Raw genomic sequence first — 25,062 nt, forward strand, 5'->3', positions numbered from 1 at the left:
GATTGATTATTCATACTACCACTGGAATAGAATATTGCTGAACGTACTTCTTGGAATATGTCAACAATCCCTTCCCCTCCTCTCCGCGCCACACACTTAGCAAAATTGTAAAATAATAGAATTTTTAAGATTTTTTGGAAACAATAATTAAATTAGATTGATAGTTTAAACAGTTTTCTAACTGCGTCAATCAAAATCTTCAAGCACTGCACTGTATTCATCAAAATAAATTATCAGTTTTAATTTCAAAAGAATTTCTCCGCGTAACATATTCATATTTTACATAGATATGAATATAAATCAGTTATTGATCAAACATACTTGAAGAAAGAGAAATCTTTCACTTGGACGGATAGCTTCTCAAATGATAGTCTCCCGATTACATTCAGTTATGCAAGGACAAAGTTATCAGTTTTGTTTGTCGCGAATTCAGGATTGATTATTCATTACTCCTAATGCGGAATCTTTGGTTTTCACGTGATTTCCAAAAAATTTTTGAATTTTTTAAGTGTCCATTTCTTGATGAAAAGTTCAATTACAATTTCCATGAATTTCTCGAATTTGCAAAGTGTTCTTTTGTTACATAAATAAGGTTAACGGCCCATTCTTGTGACTGTCGTTAAAAATTTTTAAAGAAAGTTGTGTGCGGAGAAATCACAGCGGAATAGAAACTTGTCTAGTTGAGGGAAAATTTTGTCACAAAGGAAAATCACATAAAACAACGATCGATTTTGATGGCGCATCTTTCTTTTCCTCCTTCATCTTTCTCAGTTATGCTTTTTTTTAAATCGCACTATGTATAAAGCAATATAATTAAATGAAAACGGCTCCTGCCTCAATAAATTATATGATACAAAATTGGTAATTATAGAATAAAACAGGTGTACTGTATGATGACGGATCTATCTTTTATTGCTTTAATTACTAAAATAGAATAGAACATCGCAGTTTAAGGAAATTTTTCTTTTTCGTCAAATTTTCTTGCCAAAGTGGAAGATAATTATTGAAGTCCGTAGCAATAAATTTAGAAAATTTTTTGCTATCTTACTTAAATTATATGTCAGTTTTCACTTTTTTTATTAACAAAATACTATTTATTTTTTGAAAAAATCATAAGAAGTTTTCGTTATTTTGATTTTTCTAACTCTCGAAAATATTGGTGAAATATTAATAATAAAAACAGAAAATTACAAAAATTAAGTTTGAGTCGTTTTCTTCCTTTTTCAGTAGAGTATTTTCAGGCTTTAATTGAATTCATGATAACTGTTTTTTTCTGTATGGTGTATCACAGAATGATATTTTAGGATATCATTTAACTTGAAATTTTACTGCTGGTTAAAGTAGACTCAGTGCTTCAAAATGATTTATTAACTTCCTAAAAATTTTCCCTTCCAAAGTTGGTAGACTTTTCAATCTAGAATCATTTGACAACTTGAAAATCACACTTTTAAGTTATTTATAATTTGTGTAAAACGTGATTTTTCCGCTTTTTAATGTATGTTTTGAACGCAACTGAAAAGCATGAAAGTTATAATATTCCCATCTTCTGCACCGTTAATCTCAGCAAATCATCTAGAGAGAACATTTTAAACACTTTCTGCATTTCTGACTTTTTCAGTTTTCGTCAGGATGAACTTTAAGGCATGGACGTTTTCAAGATATGTGATGAGAAATTGATATTATCGAGATGATTAAAACCTTATCATTGTAACTTTCCCAGTTAATGCTTCGTGAAAATTTTGACTTTTGTTCAAAATTTGCATTCAAAGTGTTCAGTAAGGTTCCATCAAAGGCTGCACGGTAGTATGAGTACCAATGATTTTTGCAATTTTTTTCAAAATTTGAATCATCGGTCATCAATTTCCCCAAATTTAATTGTCTCAAGTGATTAATGTTTCTCAGTATGGCAATGTGAGAGCAACTAGATCGGAACTGCAGTCTTCCCCCAAATCACTCGAATGGTTGCTGTCCTTGTTTCCTCTTTGTTTCCAACCCACTACACCGACCATTGCTCCATGTGTCGCACAGATACCTAACCAGACCGATCATTATCATCTCGAAGTTTGCCCGATTTTAAATGTTTTTCACTTCTAAATCCACTTTCCTTTCAAATACTCCACAGGTAATAACGCAGTCTCCTATCTTGATATAAATCTACGATTGGTCCCACAGCAGTATTCTGTGAAGTAAGTAAAACCTTGATTCGCTGATCTCAAGGATAATCTAAATATTCGTTTTTATTTACAGTTTTTTTTTTTTAGCGTTCTCCACAAATTAGTTTGTATATTTATTTGTCGCATTTCTATGATTTGATTTACGACCTTAATAAACTTATCCTGCATCTGTTGCCGAAAATTATAGAGTTTTATATGAAAGTTCTGCTGTATTGACACTGCCAACAAAATTACTTTTGAACTAATCTTTAATTTAAAAAATCAGGTGAAATTTTCTTTTTTACTCTAAATTAGGATCTAATATCAAAATTTAATTCAAAACTTTAAAATTAATTTAGATTTCTCTACTAGGTCTTATTTATTTTTGATGTAGCGGTGTCATCAGTACTTTCGGTTTTGCGCTTAAGTATAAGTGAAAGAAACCCAAAATGTGATCATTTCCTTTACCACTTCGATTCTAGCAAGGAAAGATGCCGAAAAGTTAATTAAACCTGTCAATTTTCTGTCTACTTGACATCATCTGTTTTGAAATCCAAAATATGAGTCATTCATTTGTACCGTATTAGGTTTAGAATTTTGAAGAAACTCTTGCATACCAATCATCGCTGGTGTGATTAAAGAATGTATCTTTCATTCTTCTTGAATTCCTTGATAACTTCATTTCCGAATTTTATTGTCTCATCGAAACTGGACGGAAATATCTAGAACATTTGTTTTTTCATATTCAGTTTTGCTGGTATAATAAAATCTGAAAATGAAGTAGACAAAGCTTTTCAATAAGTGAAAATTGGATAAATCTGGTTGAAAATTTATGTTGAAAAGTGGCACCCAGATGCACCGTTCCTACCCAGTAATTAGCTTTAATTACAAAAGAACTTTTTTTTTTTGAAAAACAAGAAACTTTTTTCCGTCTTCTTTCCAAGCCACTAATTTTTATTTTTATCTTTATTTTTTTTTTCCTCATTTTTATTTTTATCAAACTTATCAAACTAGCTACTTAGCAGCTCTACCACTTTTCATCCCTATCCTTTTCTATTAAGTTTGTGCTATCAGCTGTATCAAGTGGTATTAATGGCAGGTATAATTGGACGTCACGTCGGATCGTTGCATTTGACTGAGTACAAATTCGAAATCGATTCATTCGCTCAGTACTACGGAAGTTTGTCAATGGAAAGGTTCTATTGTTATGGATGGAGTCGTTCGCATTTCCGGCGTTGTCAACGTAGTAGGTTAGTGGATGTGTTGTCAAGGTGCGGACTTCACCGTCACCCTTTTCTACCAAGGACAGAGGTTATCGATTGGTATTATCATTGTTGGCCGTCTGAGGATAGGAATGACATTAACTTTGTTTTGATTGCTATGGGAAGTCGATGGGACCTCTGTTAATGACAGCAGTAAACGATGATTTGTGGCTGTTGATGTTTATACCTTCACCACTCCGCACGGCAACCTTTACGTCACGTCCTCGATATTTTCAAGAGACTGAAAGCTCACTGATGCATAATTTGTACCGTAAAAGTTGATATTGCTCATTAGTGAGAATAACTACATATTTGTGATGAGCATTATGAGAGTTACTAGTCTGAACAATTTTTTGTCAAAATCAAATTCAAGTTTCAATTGAAATTTAAATTGCTCAATTTTTTTTTTTCGATAAATTCATTTCTACCATGCCATCGTCTCTTTTCAAGCCACACATGAGCTGAAGTTCTTGAGAAATTCTCTAGTGACAAATTTGGTATTAATTTGGAATCTAAGTTAAAATTCGAAGTGAACTGATCTTTGTTTACATGATACTTTATCGATTTTTCTCCTCCATTTGTTATTGTAATTCAATGTGATACTTAATAAATCATCAAAATATATCCTTGAAGTGCATTGCTCGAAGGAGTCTTAAGGTCGATTCTTTCTTTAGTTTTTTCCTTTTTTAAAGATTAAAAAAATTTCATGGGTCGCTTTATTGGCAAGAACTTAATTTATCGACTCTTTCAAAAGAATAGATAGTTCACTTTTTATTAGTCTAAAACCACATCGCTTCCTCATATTTACTTGCATTAAAGAGTTAATTTTCAGTTGTTTCCTTCAATTTTTATTCTCTTCTGAAAATAGAAAAATGGAACTTCTAAAAAATTTTATATAAATAAACTAAAGATTTTTTTAATTTTTATCAGTTGTAACATTTCGGATCTTTATAATATTAGCTTTCATAGGCAGTTTAATTCTTTTGTGATTTTAAGCATTTGAAGTTAATTTTAAAAAAAGAAAAAACTCTAGTAATCAATAGTTTTATTTCAGACAAATCGTAAATTGAGAATAAAATTTGATGACCTTTACTGATTATATATTGGGGTGCTCATTTCCAGCAATCACCATCATATCGGTGACATTGTCATCATTTTGTCACACAATTAACGCTCTTCTTCATTTCATATATGCCAGGTATGGATGATTCTGCTACACAAATTCTAAAATTCGATTCTCTGATGATTGGTCATTATCACTCCACTACTGCTCATCTAGTCAAAGCTTCCTTTGCACTGTGTTCTTTTTCTCTCATTTCATCCTGCATTCCAAAATTTCCAGCAGGGTATATATGAGAATGGATTCCTTAAATTTCAGTATATCTATTTGTTTCAATTGTTTCGCAAAGCTTTCACTCTTTCAAAATTATCATAATTATTATCTTACACTATTTTCCCACTGTATAAAACTAGACAAGTTCTTAAATTAGACTATCATTTCAAAAAATTCCTCACAGCCACTTATTAAAATTTCATTAATCTGTGTTGGAGCAAAAAGTAAGACAAAATGTTTGTTGGAAACCGTTGAATTGTATTTTGGTATTAAATGTATGTGTGAAATTTAGGAAACAAAACGAGTTTTTTTTTTTTTTTTTTTCATTATTTTCTCTTGTTTTCTTTTTCTCATTTCTTGAGAAATTTAATATTTTCAGCAAATGATTTAGTGATTGCTGAAAAGAAACTAAATATACTCCCATCATATCTTTTTTACTTCATGACTTGATCTCTTACATTTAAAACAGTATTATCCGGCACTTATAATTAGTAAAATTTTTAGCTGAGCTATTGTTGTTGGCCTTGTTAATAACCGCTCTTCCTGTTCTGCTGATTCATTAATGTATTGGCCAACGTTGTATCTCGACCACATTGTATGTCGCTACCAGTTTCAAAATCCCTTTCATATCTTGCAATTTTTAAAACCTTCTTTGAATTTTCTAAAATACACTCATTGTATTTGGTTACTTTTTACCGCCACTTCAAGATAAAAGAATTCTGTATTTTTCATGCACATATATTCTTTATTAATGTTAAATTTTTGGTGCTGTAAACGTTTGGTCTATTAAACGATGTGATTGGTTAGATAGACTCAAAACCCGTGCAAATAGGTTACATAAATGAAGTTGAAACCGACGTGATGGTATAAAGTCATTTTCATTGCTGCTGTAGAATTGAAGCGGAAAGATACTAATATATGGGAATAACAAGAGGCTTTGGGCCTACTCTACTGATGCCGCAACCCAGTTCACAACAGGTACTAAGTCTATGAATTAAATGTCCGAAAATTAAAAAATTTTTATTCTGAAGAAAAAAGGAAGAAATTTAATATTTGCTTGTTAAATATCCATTGACGAAGCTCATGGACTAGTCTTTAACTCTTCCGACGTATTCATTTTCTAAGCTTGCTATAAATAACAATAATATAATGAAAAGTCCGATATAATGACAAAACTGCTAATCTTACTGATTTGAATTCGAATTTCTAATCAATCAAATTTGAAATTGCAGTCAGGTGGTTGGCGGCAGTCACTGGCTGCTTTATTATGCATACTACTGTGCTTCATTGTGTTGCTTTCTGTCTGTTGTATTGGAATATATCTGATTAAAGATAAACCTGTTTATGAGGAACTTATTGACTACTTGGATAAATCGATTGCAATTAGCAAAATTAATTACAACCAACAACTTGGATTTTTTGAGCTTGAAGAAAATGAGCTACAAACACTAGAACAACATCGGATGGTTCGTGTAAATTAACTTTTCTGGTTTGAACTTCAAAAAGGTCTTTCATTAATGATAGTAACGTTCAAATTTCAAAAAATTTACATCTGTCATTTTCCTTTTTCCAGTACAAGACCTTGCTGTGGTTATTTTTATTCGCCGATTTGGGATGCTACTTTTTCTTGACCATTTGTATCTTCATATATCTGACTACAGATACAAATAGAGGCAAAGCACATGTTGTTTTCTGGGTAAGTTTTTTTACATCTAATACTTAATGTTTGATGTGATACAAAAGCTCTAGTAATACTTATGAGTCATTTTTTTTTTTTTTTTGGTGTTCCAAAATTTAAAATCTTTCAGTTAAAAAGTTGGGTGGAATGAAACTAAGAACTGTTGAGTTTTCAGCTATTTTTTGTGTTAGCAATATTATATTGTATAACGGAGGTTCACGTGTTGGCATTCATGATTTTCCCGCACGCATCACTGTTACCAGGTGTCACTGAGAATTTGTTAAATCATGCGATACCGTACAATCCTGGTGGACTGGTACAGATGGAACAAAGACTCGGATGTATTTTCGATTTAAATCTTTACGCTGCACAAAAGAGGAAGCAAAATCCCTTGGCAAGTTTAGCAACCACATAATTTGCTTTACAATTGTCCTTCGAAAAATAGATCTTTCGACTTTAGAAACATCTATTAATGTTAAGTGATTATAGTAATAATAATTGGTAATAACTAATTTAGTGCAGAAGGAATAGTGAAAGTTTTTTGTCGAAAAGAGGCAAGTATCATCCTACTGTATAATAGTCCAAATGCAACATCCTAGACAAAAGGTTACCGTTAAGAATATTTCAATGAAGATAAACTGGTTGTAAACATTAAAATATTAAAAATCAATTCATTATGAATAAAAGTCACCATGGCATTTCAGAACACTTGTGATCCATACATTTCCTCAGCTTTCATAGGAAAAGGTGTACTATGGACACTTTTGGCTCTACGTTTGATGCCAGTGGTTATATTTGTAGTGCTGATTAGCAAAAAGGTTACACTGAGTGAGGCGATGGCAACAATAGCAGAGCGATTCCGAACTGTAATAAGATCTGGCAATGCAAGGAACAAGTTAGTTCTTCATTTTCTTATCACTTTTGACACTGTAACTAACACCAATCCATCTACTATGCATTAACGTTACGTCATGTAAATAAAATAAAAATTTTCATTTTCAGGAAAGTAAACTACAAACAAAATTTTACGAATGGTAAAACGACAGTAATAGGTGTCCGGTCAACGGCAAGCACTCGGTGAGTTCGAAGTTCCTTCTTTGTGATCTTGTGAATGAACTGGAATCTGCACCAAAATTTTACATTCGAAGCACTGGTTTTTAGGCCGAATGTTGCATCACCACAACCAGCTCTCTCATTACCTGTCGATAACGACCATAGCACAAGGTATTACTACTATAAAACAAACGCCAATGATGCTAATTTAACGGCTCTAACTAACAACACAGGTGTTTGAGTGCAGCTATACATAACCATACCTTAAGCTCCTAGACAATCTCTTCTTAACCTCAATTCCACTTGAACTTCAATTTGTTTTGGCATGCTATAATTTGCAGATCTGCATTCTATCAGCATACTTCAGAGATGAACGCTTTGTGCTTACATTTCTGCTTTTAACTGGTGAAACTTGCCACCAGCTTATTTCATGTATAAATAATCTTACACGGCCTTAAAATAGTAATACTTTTGATTACAGTTACAACAATGCTGCATTCTTCGCAACATCAGGCGCACCTGGCCTCATTGGTTTAAATAGCTCGAGAAGTAGCGAAATATCAAGGAGTGATGCTATTGATTTATATAGGTTATAGACTTAAATTAAAGAAAAATCTATACATGATCATTTCCAACTACTTCTTTAGTAATAAAATATAATTTCAGACCACCGGTGCAGACAAGTAGTAGTATAATGTCAGAAGTTTAACAATGAGTACGAGAGATTTCTCAAATGAAATTGCTAATTTCAAAGAGCAGATGAGACGACAGTATATCCTTGTACTTTTTCTTGCCAAATATGTCATAGTACAAATTTTATTAAACGTGATGCGACGCGAAATGTACTAAATGGAGAGCTTTTTAGAAGATATGCCGTCTCCAATCTATTAACCGTTATCATTGATGAATTCTTCCACATGTTTCACCTATTAAATCAACTCTTTAAATTCATAACTTTACCAATATTTATATTTGCTTCAAGAAATATCGAATTTGAAGCTAAATTTTCAGAAAGTTCGTGTCCACAAAAAACCAGAACTATATAAATAAGTCTTTCATGTATTTAATTATCCACTGGATAATTTATCAGAAAATGTGACAGTATTTGCTTTTATTTCATTTGTACCCTATAAAATTGCTATGAGACGATTTTTACAGATTTAGCGAGAGTAATTTTGATGAAAATAATTTAGAAACTATTAATGCTGTTTTATATGAAGATTGAAGTTATCTGAACCATTTTTTAAACTTTTATTAGTATTGAATATTTCGAAATGCGGTTTCTGTCACCGTTATCATTATTTCACTAAATGCCTTCGCAATATTTCATGCTCCACGCTGTCAGTACTTTTTCACGTACCAGATTCATTTTTGCTGAAAGTTATTGCTTGAAGAAGCTTGAAAATAATCAATGTCTAACACTTAAAGCACATGAACTTAAAGCCTTCACGTGCCAAATCACAAAGATTGATCAGTTTCACATCTTAAATGCTTTAATGCTATAATATGAAAACATATATATATATGCAAAACGAAATTTAGGAATTGAATAACAATCACAATATACTAAAGAACATGCTTTTCGTAAGCTAATGACGACCTGTTTAGTCCCGAAGATTTCGGATTTCCTTAATCTCTCTGGTTTTGTTTCCTAATGCTTCAGATCGTTAATTCCCTCATTACATGCTCTTGTTGCCTAACTTGTAACGTTCCTTAAGATTGCCATTTCTTTTTTTCACGTCAGGTTAATTGCATTAAAGACTCCTAATTCGAGTTAATACTCTGAACATGAAAATGATTGAAAGTTTCGAGAAAATGTATCGGAATTTCTGTTGCTCATTTGAAATAAGTATTAGTTAGAGAATGTTTTTTGTATTTACTAAATTTCGTTTTTTTAACATTATATACAAGCAAATAATGATAACAACTACTTGGCACAACATTATACACAAGAAGTTTTACTTTTCATCTAGATTAGATTCATTCAGGAATTATTTCATAAATGCACAACGTTAATTTACTGATATTTCATCCGGAAATTCTGAAAATTAACAGTGAGAGGAACAGGGGAGTAAAAGCAAAATAATTAGTTGGTAAATAACTGTACAACAAAAGAGGAGGGATATGGTGTGACCATGATATTTTGATATATGAGACAGAAAATGAAGATTTCTGGGAAACAGTAACTCTTCAAACGAACTGTAATTAAAATTGCTGCTCTTAATTTACAAATATGGAGAAGACAGCGCAAACGTTGGATATGTAAAGAGATCATTAAAAGTAAATTGTCAGGGAAAAAAATAGTTTTGCTTAGAGGAAGAAGTTAGATTATTCACAGAATAGTCGTACGAACGTGCCAATATTATATATGTCATAGTTCTTTTACCGAAATTTCTTTGGAACAATCAAAGACCTGAGAGCGGGATCAAACTTTTCATCTTGAATTATGTCTTTGTCGTTCGATACTACCTGCAGTTTAATAAAAAAGCAGTTAAGTTTCGACAAGAAATTTGAAAATTAAAAATTAAAATACATGAAGAAATTACCGCGCTCAACTTCTCCAGAATCTTTTTTCCCGACGAATATCTTATAAGTTTGTGCTGACTTTTAATAATTCGTTCCGCTAGTCTCTTAAACCACGAGTCGTTACCCACGCGTTTTTTTTCCTTTGCTTCAACAGCTATATCCAGCATTGTTTGTATAACATAATTGCCAAATTGATCAAAAAGCAGAACATCCAGAGCATCATGTCCTTTTCTGGAAAATTTGGAATTGGTTGAAAATGGTCACCTCAAGTTCATCCAAACGATACCTATTAAATTTACAAAAAACTCTTCACACTATTGTAATGGACAAAAAAGCACGTGTCACATTCATAGCCATCAAAAATTTCGTCCATCATTGCATGAAGGAGCTTGGGCGGAGCATGCTTTAACGCTTTTTCAACAACGTGTGAAGCATACTTTTCCTGCGACATTGATAACAAATTGCTTCTGAAAATAACTTTTAAATGTCCAAATTCAACATACAATAAAAGCAAGAATTGCCAGTCTCCAGAACTTGAAAGATTTCATGAGAAAATTCAGTATGATTATTTAACTTACGGACAACAAAAAAAGAATAAGTCCTCGAAATGCCATTTGAAAGTGGGTGAAAACAATATAACTGCGGTGCATCAGTGACTTACAGAAGTTCACATATTATCGTACTGCGATACTTTTCCAGTGTATTCGATATTATGATATGTTGAATGACATAATTTGCATACTGATGAGCTGAATAAGACCAACAGTCCTTTAGAATCATAGAAACAAGCTGCTCAAGAAGCGAAGTGGCAGGTTTGGAATTTTTTACAACTTCCTCTTCTAACTTCTGCAACGTCATCGTATAAATATGAATGAAATTCAGATGTTATGAAAAATATCACCCGCATTGTTGTGATTACTATTTCTGCTGAAACGCATTTTCTTTCTACCATTAAGTGTTCGCTGTCTTGCATTAGTTATTACTTTTACCAACCACAGGATGATCAATGAATATTAAAAAAAATCAGACGTGGAACCACAAAAAATCATACCGACCAGAAAGACCGACAAATATTTTAATTACCAAACAAGGATTATTCATGCGCACAGTCAGCAATGGAAACTGCAAAGTTACTACGATAAAGATAACAGATTCCAAAAATGTTAATTTATGAGATAACTGGTTATGTCCGTTGCATCACAGTTTTGAAAGTTTACTTCAATTGATAACTGAATAACTCGGCAACCATATTTGTCCTTCATAACTTCATTTAAAATATCCATTGATGCGACATACTTATTAACAATACCACTGTATCCATAAAAAGGAACGCATGAAAAAATCTTCTGAAAAAATTATATTGTTTACAGAAATGGACCAGTGTCCGTTAGCACAAAGATGACGGTCGCCAATACATGTCATGTTATGATAAACTAATACTACGAATTTTCCATTTAGTATCAGCTAAAACCTGAATAACATGGTTCCCGTTTTGGTCCAACGATAGATCCTTCTCAGCTCCATCCAGTTTGCCTACCAGTGACAAACAATTCGCGACATCGAAACACTCGAAAGCTTTCTGCACTACTCGACATGAATAGCGACCGTGACTGAATGTTACCATGTTTGTTTCAAGAAGTGAACAAATAGTTGCCTGCTCATTACTTCGCGCCTCTTCGATCAATTTCTACAATATAAAGCAGCAAATGCAAATCAGTTCATTTAGCGAATAAGTTTGGAGAGTCCAGCAAAGAAGCTATGAACTCTGTTTTCTTCCTGATCAACTTTGATATCTGCGAAATAGATATAATTCGATTACACGAAGCAAACTCACCTGGAGGAAGAAATTGGCAAAGATATCATTACACAATTTGATGAAGATGTCCATTTTCAGAAAATAGTCCGTAAGTTTCTGCCGAATGAGCACATCTCCACCAACAAAAACTTTTTGCAAAAAGCTAAAAAAGTTAACAATCATATTAATAAGGCTTTGTAGCTGAGGAAGTCCCAACGAGCAAAATAACATTCACTTTTAAATGAATCAAAAGATAATTTCAAGAAAATAGCTGCAATGATGAAAATACTGTTACTAATAGGATAAAAAGTCCTGTCGTAAATTCAACAAACCTTAGAAATTAGGAGTAGCATTTGTACTGCTTTAAAATACCTTTTCTGTGATGCTTAAACAACAAAACGACGCAGTGTGGAAGTTTCTTTTAACTTTTGGTCCTTTTAGCACTTTATTTAAAAAATTTTTTTTTACTGAAGGAAGGTGAAAGGAATACATGATTTGATCCTGTTAGACTAAATGTTACAAAAATCATATTGTATACTTGAACAGCTATCTTTCGAGAGACTATCCAGATTTGAATTTTATATCAAAAAAAAAAGTGTCCTATATGGTAAACCATACCAGTGCAATAGAATGACGCTTGAGAAAAATTTCTAAAAGTTCTAAGAAAGCAAAATTAAAACCGTGAGCCACGTTTGTCGATCGCATAATCATCAATTCTTCCAGTTTCAATCAAATGCTCGGTGAATGCTCTAACTACAAATGCATCATCGGATGACGGAAACTGTAGCAAGGTTATGCTGAAATCGCATACCTTTGTTCTCAAATCACCTTTCACTTTACGCAGCTTTTATCAGTGAAAATGAAATTCTAAATATTCTTTTGTCACTTATATTTGAATAGTGGGAAGATCAACTTAAGTGTATGTATAAAGAATTCTTTTCTTAATGGATCTCTGTTAACATCAAGTTCAAGTTCCCTGAACATTTGCAAGTTACCGGATCATTATGAGCTTGAGTTTGTCGGACAATGGTTTCACAACTGTCAATTAAGTTTTAAAAGAGAGCCGTATGAATACCGTGTACATTTACGCATGAAGAAAAAGTTCCACTCTTTATAGAATGGAGTAGACTCTTTACAATGGAACATACTCTTTCTGGTTATCGAGACCACGCACAGCTGTTAATGGTGGAGACGAATTAGAAAGCGGAACGACATAGGGAGGCACTGCAGGATATAATACCTTAAATTATTGAAATTTAGTGTGATATTAAAAGATTTTAATCGCTGATTTCAGCAATTATATGTGAAGTGTGAGTAACACTATCTCTTGTTACCGGATTTGACGACATTTGTTGCGGCACATTTGGTCCAACCAATGAATTAGCGACTCGGTTTACTTGCAATTCAGGATTGAGCCGAACTGAAAGACCGATCTGTTACCTTATTAAGATGGCCTCAACTTCTATAGTTCAGAGTCAAATCTAAAGAAGTTTGAGATGTGAATAGTTCTACCTGTATATCCGTAACGATGAAAATTCACCGACTCGATAGGCCATGGCGGTGCACGGAAAATTTGTGCAACTGCCGTTGCTTGGTTAAGTATGTTTATGGATTGTAGCATTTCTGTACGTAAGCTAAAGACTGAATTCTTTCTAATTCTGTAAACAATTTTAAATAGCTCTTTGGACTTCATTTTAATTTATCCCTTGTGTTACATTTGTCTAACAAATTTTAACTGCTAGAAAGGTCAAAAGACGATAAATAATGTAGAATTGTCTGTCTCATTAAAAGGAGGGTAATAAGAGCTAAAACCCTTTTCATTTCTAACTAACCCACTTCCCAAACTTAAGCTTGAAAGTAAAAGTGATAGGAAAAGAAAATCCAATTCTCAATTGAAAAACACACAGAAAGAGAGGAAAAAAGGGAAGGGAGGAAGACAGGAAGAGGGGACAACCTGGAGACGGTTCACACGTAGATTGCATATAGGAGTACTTGCAAGAAACGACGAAAGGAGCAGAAGGAAATGAATACGTAAGCTTGCTTGTGTGACGGAGAGTGCAGTGGGGGATGACAGAAGCTTCATCACCTCCCTTCCCACAACTCATCCCCGTCCCATTCAGAGATCCCCGCTTCTCATCAGTGCCTACCCGCCAATTATCACTCCCATGAAGCTCCTGCATCTCCTTCTTTAGTTACAGTCCCTATTTGAAAATTGCACGTAGACATTTCCGCGCTATGCTTTATAGTCTTCGGACCAGCTTGTGCTCATTTAACGGACAATTTTGCTATGGGAGGGTACTGTAGGCGGATTAGGGGTCATCTCAGATTAGCTTTCGATTCTTTGATATTCAGAGGGATCGTTTTATAGAGCAAATGAAATAGTAACTTCTTTCTCTTCCTTTGCTGTATCCTCGGATCATATTGCTGAGGACATATTTCAGAAACACTTTTCTAATTTGAAATCTGTCACTGTTAGTATTTTAGTTACTCTCACCGCACAGATTTTCTTTGGCTACTCCAATTCTTACCCTTCTTTTTGTTGAGAAAAGTCACATAACTGGGTCACTTCTGATCGCTATTAGCTTTTCATTCTTCCGGTAAATATTTGCTAAATCACCTGAAATACCACTTTAGTGGATGCGACACCAGTGGTTGTGAACAGAAATATATATATATATATATGTGTGTGTGTATATATGTGTATGTGTATGTCTTTGTCGAACACATTTGCGAGTCTGTCACTGTGGTCGCTCAGTGGTTCTCCTCCATTGGTTATTTCAAAGCATTTCATCAACTTCGCCCACCCGTGACATCCCCTTTACCGGTTGTGTATCGTCAACAGCTGCCTTATGTTGTAAGAGAAAAGAACGAGTTGCGCACTAATGGTCTTGTCCTCCTTTCAGCTATACTGTCAACCACTACTATTGAAAATTATTTTCACGAAGGCATGGAAGTTCATTCGCTGTTTTCATTCCTTTCTTATCACTGATTCATATCAATGTTTCAGAGCGCTCTGTTATTTAATGAATTAAATTTAATTCTTATATCGTTTTTCTAATAGTACTTCCCATCTTCCAACATTCTGTTAAAAATTAAAAATTAATTTATTAATGGCTGATAACCATACTGCGACCAACAGGTACATTTATTTGTGGTTTAAAATGTAAGTATTTCTGTTGATGAGAAACTGCTGGTTTGTTCAGATAAAAATCTAAACTCTTTTTAATATTAATGATTGTTAAGTGAAATTAAAGGTTTCATGAAAACATTCTCAGTAAGTTCTTATTCAGAGTTACTACTTGCAGGATGTGAGTATAGTTAGTTATATTAGTAAAGAAAGATGTGTTTCGTCAAACAATTAAATCAAGAAAGATAGTGTTGTTAGCTACGTAATACACTTCCGAAAATCGTTACATGTATTTAAATGTATTTAAAATAAATTTGGGACTTTATATATATATATATATATATATATATAATCTTTTATGTAATTATGTAGAGAGTTTACCTGTTAGGAAAAAATATTGTTGTCTTTTTTGATGTTCAAGATGAATGGGCATTCAAGATGAGTATGTATTTGCATTTAAGTCTCATTTTTATTTATTGTTTTCATTATAGGTATTTACCAAATTATTCTGGAGAATCTAAAAATTAGTTGGTTTCAATCAATGCGAAAAATCTGGAGAGGTAAAATTTCTGCTTTAAATTTTTTGATTTATTTTGAGTCATTTTTAAAAAATGCGCTGAAACGGTTTTTGTTGAAAATGTCAGTTCATATGCCGTAAGTAAATGTTTCTTTTCAATGATCAATGCAAGCAGTTCGAAATTTCTTTGCTTACATTTCGGATAAATATTTGATAACACCTGAAATGTGTGAGAATGCTTCGAGTACATTCTTTTCTAAGAAATATATGATTGTTTTTTTGTTGTTGCATATCTTTTTAACTTTTTTTCACTAAACTGAGATTTGATATCTTTGAATCTTTGCTTGCTTATGTAGAACAACCCTAAATATCTATGGAGGTGATTATGTGCAAGCTCTTACACTTATTGTTGCTATTCAGTATCTCCCATAATTTATCGCTCGTAGGTTGCAACCACTGAAACGCAACAAGTTCTCTATTGAAACGTATCCGAAATGTAAGCAAAGAAAATCCTCTTTTAGAAATATATTTAATCATAGGCAGTGTGTGACACATGCAAGCATTTCATGGCCAAGCTTTTGAATTCTTAGCTTTTCTAAAATGGGATGAAAATTTTCCGGGGTAAACAAACACTTTTGTTTAGTACAAATTCTTCTTAAATTTTGCTAAAGTGACTCTCGCATACCTATGTGTCCTTCCCGTAATGGACAGCAATTTAAAATGGGGATATTATTGGACCGTTTCTTATTCTGGTATGTAAATTTGCCTAAAAATATAATTGTTATTTAAAAAACCAGAAATGCAGGCTGAGAGAATTATATATATATATATATACATATATATATATATATATATAAAAGATTATCATAGTTTGAATGTTGATTAAATAAAATTCTATCTGTCTTTTAATGTAAGTTGTATTCTTCCCATATATGAAAACGTTATAGCAAAAGGGTATTGTACAGCAGAAATATTTTGACCATTTTTTTTTTGCTTCTGTCATATCATGTAGCAATGTCTTTTAGAACTTAGTTCCAGTTCAATAAGGATGTACTAATGCCAGATGTTGTCTAAATGGACACGGCGAGGTGCGCAATTGTTTGCGGTATACCTTGTGACGTATCTTATCATGACAGTGGTAGACAACAGACGTATCGTTGATCAAACACAAGCTCCAACCAAAAAAATTTCTGATGGTCCACTAGTTATAAAGGATTCTCCCGAAAATATGAATAAAGAAAATGAACTCAATACTATCACAATACTGTATGTATTATTGCTTCCTTACCACTCTCGGTTTTTAATGCTTCAAAATTTAGGAATATAATGTGAATACCTTTAAATTAGCTGCTCATCTTTCCTGTTTCTCAATACAATTTCGGTTCTCCTTTAGTTTTTGTAGATCAGTTAATTCATTGGGTTCAAAAACACATCAAGAAAATTTGATACCTCATATGGTTAAACCAACGATACAGAAGGCGCCGATAATTACTAATGAATTCCTTGAGGTATAGTTATATACTTGAGTATAATTGTATTTTTACGGACATATGCTTCAAATCATCTAATAACATTTTGCAGGTTTATTTTTTGAAGTGATGGTAAGTTACTGGAGGATTATGAGAATGTAAGTTCTGTAAAGATTGAATACCCTGAATGGCTAGAATCATATCGTTAATATGCTGTAGCTATGCACAGCACCAAAACATTTTAAAACTTTTCATCTTTTAAACTGATCGAACAATAGTTCCGTAGAAAGAAATATCAAAAATGCTAATTTGCCGGCTTATACAAAGATTGAAAATAATGCTTTTGCCGAGTTTAAGAAAACGTTAGTAACAGTTTAGTTTGAATCTTCTTTAATCAATTCCGTCTTAGTAAGTGGTGCTGGCACTTGCAAATGATCTTAAAGACAATGGTTGAAAATTACAGAATTTCAAACGTGAAGCGAGAAAAGTACATTCGAGGTCAAGCGATTTTCTATTATTTACTTTAATCAATGGCGCTTACATGAATTTAACTCTAAACTGGTTGTGTAATGTGGCACCGTTCCCGACATCAATCCATCGTAAGACTTTAATTGTCAGCCTGGATGCAAAAGCTTGCAAAGTAATCCAGAGGATTTGGAAACAAGTGAAGTGTATGTATATTAAAGTGCACGGTGATTACAACAGTCCACTTAGTTGGGGACGACAAAAGTATATCAATCTACTCAGTCTTCGTTCACAACTTTTGCTTATTCTTGCAGAGGTTTGATTTACACAATCATTTATTTACTCAGTGTACCTTTGTTGTAACTTTACTTTTTAAATTAATGTATTACAGCTCGAACTACCATATATTTTATTTGAAACCGATGCGGTTTGGCTACGTGATCCCATGGAATTCTTTCAAAACCAAACCCTTATCGACGATGCTGATATTATTGTACCGACAAAAGGTTCATATATTCTTAAGAAATTGTGAATATAGACAAACCTTAATATATTTTTGTTGTTCAACTTTTTGCATCTGTATTACTTTACATGGGCAACAAGCGTGCTATAGAATATGAACATGAATAAGATATGCACATAATATTTATTTAGGTCTAAGTGCAGCACTCTATTGCCTAATTACTTGACGTTTGTAGGTTATCCAGATCATGATTTAACGTATGCATTCGACCCAATGATCGTGTATCCTTCAAATGCGTCTCTTGTATTAATGCGCGAATTAAATCTGCAACTTTCAAAAGATCCAAAAGTGTATGACCAGGTGAAATTTTTTATTCTAAACAAATCGTAAAAATATTCGGAGATAAAGTAAATTTGAACTGTCAGGAACTGTTCGATGAAACCAAATCAGGTGTTTTTAAAGTAATAAAGCACAGCAATGAAATAAAAACGTAGACTCGGAATAACTCTCAGTTGGCATGGAGTAATTGTTGAGTAATCGGATAATATCACGCTGTCATCCAGAGTATGTTTGTCACAGATTTGAACACAACAAAAAGGAAATCATTAACTAAAATAACACAATGCTCCTAATGATAGGATGTTCTGGACCAGCTATGTCGTCAACAACATTTTGGATTGGTATGTCGTCAGTTCGAATGGACTGAGGTAGCCGATGGTAAATGGTTTAAACTGTCGGAGTCGGAGCGAGCTCATCTGAGACCTTATATTGTTAACAACAACTACTACGTTGGCGTCGATAATAAAATCAGTCGTCAAGCACTAAATGACCTATGGTTCCTGTCGGTCAAGAACAACTGTAATTTCTCGAAGGTTCAAAATCTGCTACGCAAATATGGGTCGCAGATATCAAGTTATTCTAACGACGCTTGAAATTGAAATTGGTCAGAAAGTATTTTAATGCCACTAACATCTTTGAAACAATTCTCATTTCTCGAAAATTCAGCTTACAGTTGACTTTTTCTTAGTCATAGATTATTCAAAATTCAATACAACCAAATTTTTAAAATTTCGTATACTGGAAACTCCTGTATTCGTTTGTATAGTGGCATGTCCCTAACAATCCCAGTACTTCCCTTTGTCCCTGCTTTGCTTCACGGGATTTATTTTTACCTCTTCTTTCTTGCTACCAAAGCTTGTTAAAGTAGCTGTTTGATCAATGAATATGCTTTTTATTGACTTTCATGGCTTCTCTTCTCAAGGAATTAATTCTTGGTGGTGAACGAATCTGACTCAAACTTATTCTGTTGACTGGAGCAGGTGAACAAATATCAGTTCCGACGTCAAATTCGTTACTCTGTTGAAACAGAACCATTCGAATTGCTAGAGAGGCTCGCGTTAAAGCTGCAGCATATTAGTACCACTAAATTTCTTTCACAGCAGGTGGTCTCAGCTCTCATCATATTGATTTATTTTGAAAGTTTTTTGAAATAGAGCAGTACTAGGCCAGCTTTAAAATAATATGCGAAAGAAGTCCGATAAGCACCCTAGCTGCTGCTTTAAGAATTTTCCCTTCTACTCAACCTTTTCTTTTGTTTTCCGCGTTGTATATAAATTTTTCATGTTATATAGCGAAATTTCTTTAGACGATGCAAGTTCATAAGCTTCAATTATGTAAGCAAACTAATCAAATGTAATACTTAAATGTAAAAACTATCATTGAACCAGTTAAGGTCTATACGCAACTAGATCCGAAGTTTTCAATCATTTTGGAAAAGAGCCATATCTGAGATTCCGAAAGGAACAGTTGACAAAAGACAATATAAATTTTAGCATTTACGCATGACAATGATTAAGTTTATGGCTCTAGTCTTATAAGAATAAAATAATATCATTTGTTGCTTAAAAGTTTACCAGTGGTGGACTGGTTCCAGGAACCAATTCGCGACGTGAATGATTCTTACGATCTTACACATTTCATAATTCTTTCTATGAAAATGGAAGCGAATTTTCTGAGGTCAATCCGATAACAGCTCCTGAAATAAAACCCACAAATGGTCTTTAAATAAAGCTTGGCGAATCATTTGTAATGCTTGGTTTTTTTTACACTGTTGAGGTTGTAAAATTGCCAATTTTGATTACTAATAAACACTCATTCGTTGAACTCCGAATTGGAGTTTAACAGCTTTGAAATTTCTCGCGCTCAACAGTTAACATCAGGAATTCTACTATGGTCAAAGTGATATCGAACGATCGATAATTAAGCATTGCCGTTTAAACGTTGTAAGGTGGTTCTTTGTTCTCTGCCCCACATTTATTTTTGTTTATCTTGATTCTTCTAATGTTGCACCTCACCATCCCTCATCGCCTTGGCTGAAGAAGCACCCCGAGAAGATCGAAAGCATCATATTCTCTTTCAGTGATCCCCGGAATTTAAACCTTCCTACAATTTCACTCTCATTTTAAAAAAAAAAAAAAACCATAAACAAAACAGCATGAATAGCCAACATCTGTTCCTTTCACTTTTATATTTCCCCCTTCCCTTCTTAGCATTTCTCTTTTCTAAACTTTCTCTAATTGTATACGATCTATTGCAGATCACTTTGTTACTCCTTCAAAAATCATTTCTGGTCTGAATGTCACCTTCACTATGGGCTTACGAAAAAGCAGAGGTCAGTGAACCTGTTATAAGACACACACACTTTGTACTAATTTCTTGGTCTTCAATTTTTTAATTTGTGCCATTTTAAATTTGCCTGTAAGAGTGGCTATACAGAACAGAACAGACTATTCCTAATCCAAGTGATAACGGTTCTGAGTTTTGAGCCTGCCAATCAGAAGGAAGTGGAAATGAAATGCTAAAAGAGGTAGACTATTATTGAAATTTAATGCCATGCAGTGGAAGTAAATCGATAAGCTATTGATGTCGACGTGGGAAAGAAGTGCTGAAGCATGCCGCAATGCGCCAGATATGATGCTTACTTGCTTGTCGTACCCTATCTACCAGACACTGGTTACTTTTAAATCTTCATTAGTTTTCGTTTTTGGTGATGGAAGCGCTCTCAGATTTTCATCATTTCTCACGCCTGGCCAGTAAAAATGGTAGAGTTCCAGCCGGGCATTATGAATCTTTTTTTTGCTGCACGAACTGTCTGTGTCACAACCCACCAGATTCTGTGTTAAACTTTGTGATGCGTAAAATAATCATTTAAATAATAAGTTTTGCTCGTCACAGCTACTTTTACTTGATTGCTTCATTAATCTGATTACTCATCCATCGTGTTCCTTTCTTACGTAGTAGTTCTCACTGTAATACGGAAAGTGGGATTGAATTAAGGATTATTTAAAATCCATGAAAGAATGTGTGACAGTGACGTAGGGACTTATGGATTCGTATTCTTTGCTGATAAAAATATTTCTAGGATGATTCAAAATGTTCCTAGTAATACTTTAAAAGTGGTTGTGATATGATTTTCAAATCAAACTGACATAATGCTGAAAGTAATCCATTAACCACTATTTAAGGTATTCAAAATAAAGTCAGAGAATAGGAGAGGGAAAGCCAAATTAAAAGAAATCATATAAAAATGATTATTAGTAAGTTTCAAATAAAACGATATTCCTCCTGTATGTAAATAATAAGATGGGACATCCTGCTGACACTGGTGATATTATTTAATGTAAAGTATTTCAAGCCATTAATGCAGTGGACTGATTAGTCCATTTGTGAATGCATGCTTCATTAGGATTTGGGAAGATATGGCATGATGGGATCCACCGGTATAGAAATGAGAAAATCGCAGATCACTCGAATTCAATTAGCAAACAACAGCAGCATCACTGATATCATGGATCGAAGATCAGTCAGTTGGCCAAATTAGCCGAAATGTCGGTTGTTCATTTCTTGAGCAACACGATTATTTGTTAGTTTACGCAACTTCCGGTACACATATTTATGTGTGATAAATTCCCATTGAGCCTATATAACTCAGATTCTGAACTCTTGCTTCATTAGTTCGAATTTTGAACCTGTTTATAAACATATTTCCAAGTGGTTACTATTACTAAAGGGAATTTATCAAACAAACGTTATCGAAATAAATAAAAAATTTGGAGGAGACATTTCGATAACTCTTGTCAGCTTAGAATAGAAATAATATGAAAGAGGTTTGTATCAAATAAAAATAAAATGATATATTATAAACATATGGCAGAAAGTAAAGCATATAATAATAGAATCAAGATTTCTTGCATATCCTAGCAGGTTTATATGATACTCCATTATCAGGCCAAAAGTGTCCGTCACTCAGAACAATTCGACTTTAAGTAGGACACGATCCACTACAGCCTTCATTGAATATATTGCAAACTTCAATTCAACCCGCTTTGTATTTTGCTCAAATTTTCAGGAAACCCTGTTATGCTTTTTCTGTACCACAAATTGTCTGATTTGAAAAGTCTAAATAATATAATTTTTAGTAATACATAATTATCAAGTCTCAATTTCCGCGTTTCACCTTTGAACCTGAATTAAATTCCAGTACTTATTAGATGCACTTGTTTCGTATAATTCTCAGTACTAATTACTTCTGGCCTCATGCTGAAGCAAATAAAACCGACAGCAATAAAATGGATATCAAAACTTTCATCCTAGGTATATTTTGTTTCTACAACATCCGCATACAAAAGAAATTTCAAATGCATATTACTTATCGCAAAGAACTCGGAAGCTTCACTATCCTCAAAGTGCATAAACTTTGACAAACATTTTCAATCTTCATCTTTTTTCTTCGGGTTTTTAGAAGCGAATAAATGTCATCGTATATTTGTTGAACTATTTCATTTCAAATTTTAGATTTTTCTTCAGCTAATTTTCCTACAAACTTCTTTAGTTTATTCTTAAAAACCGACGTAATTCTAAAACAAATTTGACTGACACTTCTGTTTGCCTCAATAACGCCAAACTTTTATATTTATGTTCACATTTACCACTGTGTGAAGGATATAACTATAACTAGAAAGAAATTAAAGCAAAATTTAGTTACAGTCAAAAAATTACTGAGTAAATTCTTTTAATGAGTAAAGGAAGCTATTTATATTTTTTACTTTCTTTGTTACAGTTTTTCTTTCTGTGCATTTTATTGTTTATTTCAATATAATACAGAATTTTGTCCATCAAAAACTATTTGGATTTTATGTAGTTCAAAATAAATGCTGGCACATTTGATGCAGGACAAACTGGCTTTGGTGAAAGCTAACAAATGAGTGAAGGACGAAAAGCTGATGATAAATTCTTACTTCATTGATTCAAAATGGAATCCTGGGAAGCTAGCATCTCATTTGGATTTGAAAATAAATTAACAAGCAAGCTTCTATCGACTTTACACTCCCAATTATAAGATATTGTGCTTCTATCACAAGTCTTGAGAAAGTTTTCTTGAAAACTTTGACACCAAGTTTCTTTTTTGCATGATTTATGCCATTTTTGGAATTTCATATAAGACAATTTCCTAATGTTTGTTCCTTCCAGAATTGACAATATTATTGAATTATTCTTGAAATTGTTGATTGCTTAGCGCCTTTATTTTTGCTTTTTATCTTTCTTACGTACTTCTTCATGCCCACTTAAAATGAGAGAAAGCAGTACTAATTATAAGTAATGTCTTTTATTCCTATATTTCGCCAACATTAAAATCTAAGCCATTTTCCACGATTGTTTTATTATTATTCCTACTATGTAGCTTGCAGAATAGTCTGATAAACTTTAGCAAAAATTTTAAAAACTAGTAAGTTGGATAGCAAATTTATTTTGTAGGTATGAATTCAATCCTAAAGTCAAATAATCAATCGTGATGCTATTTTTTTTTTTTTTTTTGTCAGAATGCACAGTTATTTTCTTATTCTTGCAATTATAGATATAAATTTGTTCACTGAAAACGATCCATCAGTTCCGTTTTGATGTGAGTGGTTACCTCAAAACTGTCATCAAAATTTAAAATATCACACTTGCTGAGACGATTAAAATGCATGTTACTTGTGATATATCACTTTCTAGTTGATTTGTTTTTTTTTAATTTCACTTTTTCATTTTCAATTTTGTATTGTTTGTTATTTTAGGTTTCATTAACTCTTTTAAAAATGTATTTTCAAATCATAAGAAGGGAAAGCGATTTTAACAATCGAACTTCGCTAAAACATTGGTAATGCTGAGATTTAGTCTCATGAAATAGAAATTTGCTTCAAAATGTTTTATCTTTCTCATATCCTTAATTTTTTATTCAATAACATTCTCCGGCACTACTTACTAATTTAAGGAATAGATCAATGTTTCCAGGTATAAGATGCTTATTCCTACCACTGCACTGGCACCGGTCTAATGACAATAAAAATTCAAATATGACTACTAGAAAATAACGATAAAGTCACAAAATGTCGTTTTTGTCGTTTTTGGCAAAATAACAATCAGTTCCAGGCATGAAAAATGTGGACTTAGCAATATTTGAATGTATTTTAGTTTTTGCCAGAAATCAATCGTTCTATAGAAAAAATTTACCATTTGTAACTTCAATTGCATATATTATTCTGTTCCAAGAATTTCAAGGACTCATCTATTGTTGGAAATATTATGGAAGTGCCTAAGCGAAAGAAATTATTTCCTTAAAATTGTAACAATCAAAATACAATATATTGATATAAGAATTACTTACCTGTGTGTACGACGACTTTAAAATTTCACAACTCTGTTTGAAATTTATCTCTAAGGCAATTTTGTTATGTGCACTCTGTCTAAGCTGCACTATTAATCGATTTGTGAACTTTTGTATCAGACCTTTTCTCGGAAGATGACTAACTAACCCTTTATTCTTTTTCGTTTATCATTTTACTTTCGCTTTTTGTTTCAAAAAAGAGAAAAAATATGTCATTTGCTCATTTGTTCTATTTTTTGTATGCTTGATCTGGCTTGCCAAAGCAGTGTGGACATACTGAAAATGAGAAGCTAATCGAAGCATAGTATTAGTGAAAGTTAATCAATAATAAATACTATGTGTCGAACCAACTGAAATCTACCCAAAACCACTTTTCCTTTTTAACGAATTGAAAAAGTACCTTTTTTTGAAAAGAAAAGAAAATTGTGTTCTTTTGATGCACACATAGTATGTAGAGGGCGAAACTCTAACGTATGAAAAAAATGAAAAGCAAAGGAAATCTACTAGATTTACCA

At 32.9% G+C, this 25,062-nt stretch overlaps 3 protein-coding genes across 3 annotated transcripts; 2 read left to right on the forward strand and 1 right to left on the reverse strand.

The window, feature by feature from the left end:
* Positions 1–5,666: 5,666 nt before the first annotated feature.
* Positions 5,667–8,188, forward strand: Bm5199 (Uncharacterized protein; the record flags this gene model as incomplete). Its single annotated transcript, XM_043078831.1, has 9 exons — positions 5,667–5,726; positions 5,981–6,214; positions 6,322–6,444; positions 6,602–6,820; positions 7,131–7,321; positions 7,429–7,503; positions 7,588–7,650; positions 7,961–8,068; positions 8,146–8,188. The coding sequence occupies 9 exons, from the start codon at positions 5,667–5,669 to the stop codon at positions 8,186–8,188; spliced, it is 1,116 nt and encodes a 371-aa protein (XP_042934765.1).
* A 1,673-nt stretch (positions 8,189–9,861) lies between these two features.
* Bm7105 (Uncharacterized protein) lies at positions 9,862–13,421 on the reverse strand (the record flags this gene model as incomplete). The annotated part of the gene is made up of 11 exons (XM_043078832.1): positions 9,862–9,948; positions 10,026–10,236; positions 10,344–10,472; positions 10,667–10,851; positions 11,223–11,351; positions 11,477–11,692; positions 11,840–11,963; positions 12,481–12,597; positions 12,949–13,040; positions 13,135–13,220; positions 13,313–13,421. 11 exons carry the CDS (start codon positions 13,419–13,421, stop codon positions 9,862–9,864), a joined length of 1,485 nt encoding a protein of 494 aa, XP_042934766.1.
* A 3,152-nt stretch (positions 13,422–16,573) lies between these two features.
* Positions 16,574–18,773, forward strand: Bm3987 (Uncharacterized protein; the record flags this gene model as incomplete). The annotated part of the gene is made up of 6 exons (XM_001900253.2): positions 16,574–16,710; positions 16,847–16,952; positions 17,377–17,694; positions 17,770–17,884; positions 18,077–18,201; positions 18,480–18,773. The coding sequence occupies 6 exons, from the start codon at positions 16,574–16,576 to the stop codon at positions 18,771–18,773; spliced, it is 1,095 nt and encodes a 364-aa protein (XP_001900288.1).
* Positions 18,774–25,062: the final 6,289 nt, after the last annotated feature.

This window comes from Brugia malayi (assembly GCF_000002995.4).
Source record: "Brugia malayi strain FR3 genome assembly, contig: Bm_v4_Chr2_contig_001, whole genome shotgun sequence".
Lineage (NCBI taxonomy): Eukaryota > Metazoa > Nematoda > Chromadorea > Rhabditida > Onchocercidae > Brugia > Brugia malayi.